The sequence below is a fragment of the Garra rufa genome, chromosome 6 (genome assembly GCF_049309525.1).
Source record: "Garra rufa chromosome 6, GarRuf1.0, whole genome shotgun sequence".
Lineage (NCBI taxonomy): Eukaryota > Metazoa > Chordata > Actinopteri > Cypriniformes > Cyprinidae > Garra > Garra rufa.
The window spans coordinates 36,639,125-36,648,061 of record NC_133366.1 but is presented as its reverse complement, the minus strand read 5'-3'; the positions used below and the strand labels follow the sequence as shown (position 1 = coordinate 36,648,061).

The following is an 8,937-nucleotide window of genomic DNA, read 5'->3' as shown; positions in this document are numbered from 1 at the left end:
AAAATGATTACACAAAAAGACAAAAATAACGTCAAAAAACGACGAGGGTGGGTGTTGGCTTATTAATATTCATGATTCAAAGCAGTTCCGTTTCGCGCTCGGTGATCCAGCGCATGCGCAACGCTTCATTTCTATGACGCGCAGTTACGCGCGTTCCTCAAAACCGTGAATATACACAGATAGAGGAAATGCTTCAGTCTGTAAATATACAAAACAAATGAACAAAGGACTATAAAGAATACACGTAAGTGACCAAACTAAGTGGAACACTTGTTTCCTAAATGTACTTAATATACAGGTGCAGCAATAAAATGTACATATCATATAATACGTTGTATTTACACTGTATTTCTCTCTCTCTCTCTCTCTCTCTGTGTGTGTGGGTGTCTATCTCCAAATTTATTGATAGTTAATAGACTATGTGCACCATTCATATTACAATCTGATCATATCCATGTATTAGAGAAATCTGTTATGAACTACTGTAACGTTATCAGTCTTCACTGTGTATTTGCTGACGGACTTTTATTTGCTTATAGGTGACTTCAGTTCTCCTGCTGATCACATCACAGAGCATGAGTGAGATTTAATCACACTCAAGTCTTTGAGGCAAAGATGACAAGAGGAAAATGGCAGGACAGGGTGAAGTCTGTGGAACAGAGAGCCTCATCTTTTCAGTCTTCTCCTCTGTCCTGTCCGTACAAGCCCCGTCTGTCCCGTCCATGGCAGCCCTCCTCTGTCTGGAGACTCTTTCCACGGCAGAACGCAGCCATTGCCTTCACTCAGCACATTAAACAGGTCTAGATAGAAGCTGTTGCACATCTGTTTAAATGAGGTTTAACTTATTCTGTTTTTAAAGTGTTTGGATTTTATTATGCCTTTGTCAGGATGTGCACATATTTTCACTGGAGAAGGAAGGCAGTGATGTTGGACAGAGGATTTTCCTAGTGACCAGCTACAGTGAACTTTGGCATTATTACAGGTACCTGCAACACATAAAGACACGAATAAATCAGTTTTAGAGAAGTTACTCAGAGAAATGAATACATTACTAATTTACTTCAATTTTAATACAATGTACATTGCTGTAGCTGAATGAGAGATCTTTGTCTTTTAGCACTCACAGACAGTCTCTGATGCACTGCTATGAGGTAATTCTGGAAGGGGCCGTCTGCAAACTCTACTTTGACTTAGAGTTCGACAAATCTTCCAACACACACTTGGACGGCAAGTTGATGGTGGCCAAACTGATTCAGGTAAGTTTACACTACTCTTCAAACATTTGCGGTAGGGCTGGGCCGATAAACGATATCATATCGAATCGCGATAAAATTTATGTTAATAACGATGATAAGCTCTAGACATTTTTTTGCTCGATATGGATTAATCTAAGAGCCAATCACACAGCAGAAATATGCGACAACAGCTAATCAGCGTGCAGCGTGCGTGTGCACGTCAAAGTACAAAGTTAATTTCCTACCGCACTTTGCGAAGCAAACTTAACACCAGGACGACAAAAAAAAAAAAAAAGAGTGGAAGCAGCGACGAAAGTGAAACTAACCTCGAGTTATTATCCAAAGATGTTGAAATTGTCGACAAAAAGGTAGCACGAATTCCATTAAGTGGTTTGGCTATCTAAAAAGTGACTCTCAGCTCAGCTGAGAGTTTGGCGCGATTGTTAAAACTGAAACCGAAAGCAAAAAACGCACGCGCATTCAAAAGCAATTTTAATCCCCCTTGTTTAGAAAGTGACTCCCCAATGCACGCAAATTAGGCTACATGACATATCTAGGCTGTTATTAGTATGTAGGCTATGATAGGTTGTGTATGTCTATAGCTCTGTATCATGCTTGAAATATTCGGTCTCTATTTGCACTTTGAATATTTAGAGAGTAGCCTACTTTGATTATGGCTGAATTATCTGCACTTAATACGATTAAAAAAGAACTGTGTCGTAATTTTTTGTTATTTATACTGTAGAATGTTTCAAAATGCAGTGTTTGCCTCTAATTTAAATAGCTCAACCTATAATAGAGAAAATAAACAATTGTGTTAATAATAATAAATAAATAAATAATTGATACAAATTATGTTTTTACAATCATTTTATGTTTACATTTTGTACATTTACTCTCATTTACCATACTCTGTTACTTTTATTTTTTTAATTTATTTTAGTAAGGTGTTTTAAGTTTTAAGGCCAAATCTGTAATCTGTTTTTGTTAATAAACTATACTTTAAAATGTAATTTAATGAACCCTTTAATTTTTGTGGCTTTAGTCATTGTTGGGATACTATTTTAAAGCTGGCAACATCAACAGCTTATATCGAAATATATATCGTTATCGTTCAATATGGGGAAAAAATTATCGAGATTACATTTTTGCCATATCGCCCAGCCCTAATTTGCGGTCAGTAAGATTTTTTTTTAATATTTAGCAAGGACATATTGATGTGAATAACTACGGTAAAAACGTTTATAACATTACAAAAGATTTCAAATTATTGCAAAAAATATATATATTTTGCTAAATATCAAGTTAAAAGTGTGTATCTTTAAAAAAAATATAAAATATAACGGGTTTCCACAAAAATATTGATAATTGATAATAATAAGAAATGTTTCTTGATTATCAAATCAGCATATTAGGATGATTTCTGAATAATCATGTGACACTAAAGACTGGAGTAATGGCAGCTGAAAATTCAGCTTTGCCATTGCATGAATAAATTACATTTTAAAATATAAGTTAGAAAAACGTTACTTAAAATTGTAATAAATTACGGTGTTATTGTTAATAGTGTATTTTTAATCAAATAAATACAGCCTTCGTGGGCCGAAAAGACCTTTTTTTTTAAACTAATAACAAATCTTACTGACCCCAAACTTTTGAACAGTGTTTTATACTAAAAAATAGCTGATTTTCAGGAATAAAAAAAACATCCTAGCAAATGGACATCAGAAACTATGGTTTTCAAAACTTTCCTCAATATACATTGACAGTATGTGTGTGAGAAACTAGAGGAGATTTATGGTGTATGCTGCTCTGCAAAAGACGTCCTTAATCTAGACTCCAGCACCTCTGAGAAGTTTAGTCGCCATCTTATCTTCATGCTTCCCAGTGCTGCATTCAAAGACAACTCTCATGTAGGTGAGTCATTGTCATGCCATTAACCTTAGTGACTACTTGGTGGTTGATGCATATATATGTCACAGTCTGTGATAGTAATGTGTGTGTGTTTGCAGGGCGATTTATTCATGATATCCTGCGTCCTGCTCTAAATAGCCTTCAAAAAAGGTGAGATGATCAAACTCAGAAATTAGAACAGACTTTTTATTGCTCCTCTTGTTTTATGTAAAAACCCTCATTCTGTTTCTTAGTGTTCTACATTTATACATCCTTCTGTTTTTGTTATAATACCTTATTGGTTTGATTTGTTTTAAAGCAATTCAGAGGCACCTACTACAACAACAGTTTGTCCAAGAGAGAACAGAGATGATGTGGACAGTTCTCAGGCCAAGAAAAGAAAATATGAAGAGAAGGACCTTGACTTTCTGATAGTAAAGAGCAAAAAAGGACAAGAACATCTTTTTGTTGACATGGGTAAGAATTAATAGGTTATTCTTTAGTCTACAACGTCTTTTAAAGTTGATTGTTTTTGATGACACACTGGACTTTAAAGGACTGTTGTTTATTACATTTATGTATTATTACATAAATAATATACTTTAAAAAATTAATGTGAATAGAGTGTAATGTTTTCTGACGCTTTAATTATTTACAATTAAATAAAAATTTAGTATAATTTAAATTGATATTAAATGCAATTAGTTACTTGAGTAGTTTATAAATTCATAATTAATTCTGTTATCCTTGAAATATGATTAAGGTTTAATGTCAAATGTCCTGACAAGTACATTTTATTTATGGTAATCTACAAGATACTTTAATGTCATTTTATGTAATATATTTAAATATATTTGTAATTTTAACTACATTTGTAATGATGAACTTGCAATTTAGTACATTTAAAATATATTAACTTAAAATGTAGTTTCAACAAAACATGTAATTTGACATTGTTATAAAGTGTACTTAACTGTTTTTAAAAAATAGCCATAAATGTGTACTCTAATTACAATTATTACACATCAATAAAATTATATTATCAGAAAGTAGTTTTTAAATATATATTTTAATTTATTTTATTTATATATATTTAATAGATCTAAATATGCTATTTATTAGGGCCGGGACTTTAACGCGTTAATTTAGATTAATTAATTACACAAAAATAACGTGTTAAATTTTTTTAACGCATTTTAATCGCACTAAGTTTTGCACCGCGGAACGTTTCTCACTGGATTGGATTCGGCGGACCGATTATACTGGAGCACAAACTAGCGTTCAGACAAGCCAAAGAACTTATACAAAAGAAGCTGCGTCCGTCCTAAATAGTATTGTATGTCCCAAATCGTAGTATGTTTAAAAAGTATTCCAAAGATTCCCGGATGGTCTACTACTTAACGATCAATGCACTCTCTTAACTGCTAATATTTCCCGCAACACACTGCGCCGTGAACGAGGATTCGATTAGAACTACAAACACGCATAAAAAGTGTTAAAAAACTACAAACATGGAGGATATACGCGACCAACGGACAGGTAGAGAAAGGGGTTTGAGTGATAAATAATCAGTGTGTAACCTGATAAAAACTATTTTTTAAATGTTATCCGCGTTATATTCCATGTGCAGCAACATTTATAATGATAGGTTTGGTCATTAACGTTTAAATGCATAATTAAGCAAACACAAGAGCAGAGTTCTCGGAATGAAAGACTCATTAAAGAACGTGCCTCTTGCTACACTTAATGGCAATATTGCACTGGTCTGTTGGACTTGGTTGAACAAAAATAAACAATATTTTGTTGCTTAAGCTTATGTATTCAGTCATTATTTAATGGTATACTAAAAATCCATGTAAAAATCTTAATTCTCACTGTTCTCAGGTCAAATATTTACATGCGATTAAAATGCGATTAATTTCGATTAATTAATTACAAAGCCTCTAATTAATTAGATTAAATTTTTTAATCGAGTCCCGGCCCTACTATTTATACATACCAGTCAAAACATTTTAAACAGTAAGATTTTTAATGTTTTTTAAAAAAGTTTCTTCCGCTCACCAAGGCTGAATTTATTTGATCAGAACAGCAAAAACAGTACAATTTTCAAATATTTTTAATATTTAAAATAACAGTTGTCTATTTTAATATATTTTAAAATGTAATTTATTCCTGTGATCAAAGCTAAATTTTCAGCAACATTACTCCAGTCTTCAGTGTTACATGATCCTTCAGAAATCAACATTTTTTTATTATTATTATCAATATTTAAAACAGTCAAGTACATTTTTTTTTAGGATTCTTTGATGAAAAAACAATAAAAATCTTACTGTTCAAAAAAATTTGACTGGTAGTGCATATATTTAATTGAATATTTTTAAGACTTTTAAGATTGCTGCTTAATTGCAAGGTAAGGGAGAAGGAAATGATCCTTCATTTTAATAACATTCTCTCCTCTTTTGAAGGTGTCTACACCAAGAACAGAAACTTCCGTCTCTACAAGTCCTCCAAACTGGGAAAGAATGCAGCTTTTTGTGTGGCAGAAGACAACAAGTTTGTCCCAAAGCCCTCCAAGCACGCCACAAAAGAAGAATCCATATTTTTAGCTTCCTTAATCACCAATATCAGGTTATTTATATGCATCTTTACATGTTTGTGTAAACCTGTTGTCCACACTATGGGGCTAGCTTTTTTTGTGATCGTATTTTTGCTTTAGAATATTGGCTTTCATATACACTAACACAAATATCTGTTTTGCAACAGTTTCACAGGACAGAGGATTTTGACTTACGATATGCCACAAAAGAGTACAGCAGGATCTCAATGTTCGACCCTTCAGAGAGAGTCACACAGCTCTGGTAATGAGAAATAAAAAATTAACATTCCCAAGTGCTATCAGTGGTTTCTATGGCCAGGATTTGTGAGCAAATTAACTTAGAATTAACCATCTCAGGTCAATGCTGCAATGTGGTTCACCCAAAAATTTAAATCTGTCATTAATTACTCACCCTCATGTCATTCCAAACCTGTAAGACCTTTGTTCGGTTTGTTTGCACACAGAAAGTATTCTCATAGATCCATAAAATAATGTTTGAACCGCTAATGTCACATGGATTATTTTAACAATGTCCTTACTATGTTTCTGTGTCTTGACTGTGGAAGTCTACTCTTTATCTATGGAGGGTCAGAAAGCTCTTGGATTTGATCAAAAATATCTTAATTTGTGTTCCGAAGATGAGCGAAGGTCTTCTGGGTTTGGAACGGCATGAGGGTGAATAATTAATGACAGAATTTAAAATTTTGAGTAAACTGTCCCTTTAAAATGTTCATTTATATATGTAAAACTGAACATTCACCATGTCTGTGGCTGTTGGGGGAAATGTTCATTTCCCACCCTGATTGAATGTCATGCTTTACTCTTCACATCATTGACAGTTAAATACAAGTAGAGACTTATCACTCTCCCCCTCCATATAGATCTGTTGGGTGATCAGAAGCCGTCTCCTTTTAAAGAGGTGGATGAATTTGTGCTGACGCTCCTGTGCAAGGATGGCATTCAAGGAAGTAAGCAACAGTAACAAAAATAGATGGTGCCATGCTTTCATTATACTACAGTTTTTTCAGCTGAATTTTTCACTAAAGAAATTATTTCAGCTAAATGCTTTGTTAACTGAATGTCACATTTAACCCAAACAGGCATCCGGCGATGGAACTACTTTGCATCTGAACAGCTGTTGGTTTATGATATTGAGAAATTCCGCTGGTGCCATAATGTGAAGCGCTTTCACAAGAGCAACAACATCATGTGAGTCTGTATTTCTGGGGTTTGCATTGCTTTACATTACCTGTTTGATGGTCTGTAACAATTACGAATGCTCTTTATTCTTCTGTTTGACAGAATTGTGGTGGATCTCAAAGAAGAAGTGTGGTATCAGAGATGCCATGACCCTGAGTGCAGGAGAGAGAACTACAGATCCTCCAGTACAAAACCTTTTATTTATATTATTTATACTATATAGTTATACTGCTATAGCTTGTACTGCCACTAAAGTTGACAGTTTCTTTGCTATAGATGATATTGCTTCCAGATGGGCATCTGTTAAGATGCAGTGTTGTTTGTTTGTTAACTAAAACTAAAAATATTAAAAATCATTTTTGGTAATTGAAATAATGCTGAAAAAAAATATGCGACCATGGACCACAAAACCAGTCTTAAGTAGCACGGGTATATTTGTAGCAATTGGCAACAATAAATTGTATGGGTCAAAATTATGAATTTTTCTTTTATGACAAAAATCATTAGGATATTAAGTAAAAATCATGTTCCATGAAGATATTTTGTAAATTGCCTACTGCAAATATATCAAAACTTGCATTGCTAAGAAATTCATTTTTTCTCAGTATTTATTTTTTTATACTCTCAGATTCCAGGTGTCACATATGTTCATTAGAGGAAAAAATGTAATGTCACCTTTGCAACTAACTAAAATAAATTCAAGTTGAAATACTAAAACTGAATTAAAACTATATATATATATATATATATATATATATATAAAAAAAAAAAAAAAAAAAAAAAATATATATATATATATATATATATATATATATATATATATATATATATATATATATTAAAAATGACAAAAGCACATAAATTATAGAAAAATAAAGTAAAATTTAAACGGAAATATAAAAATAAAAGCTAATTTAAAATGTTAATGCTATACACTGTAATAGTATATAAATAATGCAAAGATAACACTAAGATCTGGCTAGATATGGAACCTTTGTGGGGAATGATATAACATTTAAGTGGGTTTGATTGTAATAATACAACATTTCTATGTTTTTACAGGCTTCCCACTGCCTCAAGAGGTCTGCATGAGCCACATGCTGATGGAGGTCAGTCAGGATTCAACTTATCTGGAGACACACATGTATTTGCATAATCATACACTACCAGTCAAAAGTTTTTGAACAGTACACTTTTTAATGTTTTTTAAAGAAGCCTATTCTACTCACCAAGCCTGCATTTATTTGATCTAAAATAAAGCAAAAGCAGTAATATTGTGAAATAGTTTTACTATTTAAAATAACTGCTTTCTATTTGAATATATTTTAAAATGTAATTTATTCCTGTGATCAAAGCTACATTTTTTGCATCATTACTCCAGTTTTCAGTGTCACATGATCCTTCAGAAATTATTCTAATACACTGATTTGCTGTTAAAGAAACATGTATTATTATTGAAAAAACAGATTTTTTTAATTAGCAAGGATGCTTTAAACTGATCAAAAGTGAGACCTTTATAATGCTACATATTATATCGATTTCAGATAAATGCTGTTCTTCTGAACTTTCTATTCTTTAAAGACACCTTGTTTTTTACATCATAATAACAAATATTTTGAGCATCAAATTAGAACATTAGAATGATTTCTGAAGGATCATGTGACTGGAGTAGTAATACAAAAAATTCAGCTTTGAAATCACAGGAATAATTTACATTTTGAAATACACAGGGTTCGTACGGTCATGAAAAACCTGGAAAAGTCATGGAATTTTAAAATGGCAATTTCCAGGCCTGGAAAAGTTTTGGAAAATTAAATTAACCCACAAAGTTTTGGAAAAGTCATGGAAATTTGTTTCACCATCTCTGTATATTAGAATATTGCTGATAATTTTGTTTAAATTCCAGTTAACGAGCGCACAAACGGTCACGTGATCGGTCGCGCGGGGTAACGGTGACTCGCAGTTTTGTATCAAATGTAAGGCCATAAAAGTTATAAATATTTAAAATAGTAA

General features: G+C 32.5%; 1 protein-coding gene across 1 annotated transcript in view; it reads left to right on the top strand.

Moving 5' to 3' along the window:
- Positions 1-150: 150 nt before the first annotated feature.
- The window catches only part of primpol (primase and polymerase (DNA-directed)), a 10,350-nt gene continuing 1,563 nt past the window's right edge, over positions 151-8,937 (top strand). Inside the window, exons 1-13 of the mRNA XM_073843035.1 lie at positions 151-244; positions 540-798; positions 888-982; positions 1,118-1,256; positions 3,005-3,152; positions 3,248-3,299; positions 3,448-3,605; positions 5,594-5,756; positions 5,892-5,986; positions 6,606-6,692; positions 6,825-6,933; positions 7,027-7,109; positions 7,987-8,033. Coding sequence (XP_073699136.1) covers positions 616-798; positions 888-982; positions 1,118-1,256; positions 3,005-3,152; positions 3,248-3,299; positions 3,448-3,605; positions 5,594-5,756; positions 5,892-5,986; positions 6,606-6,692; positions 6,825-6,933; positions 7,027-7,109; positions 7,987-8,033 — 1,359 coding nt within the window. The 5' untranslated portion in view covers positions 151-244; positions 540-615. The remainder of the gene's footprint in view (positions 245-539; positions 799-887; positions 983-1,117; positions 1,257-3,004; positions 3,153-3,247; positions 3,300-3,447; positions 3,606-5,593; positions 5,757-5,891; positions 5,987-6,605; positions 6,693-6,824; positions 6,934-7,026; positions 7,110-7,986; positions 8,034-8,937) is intronic.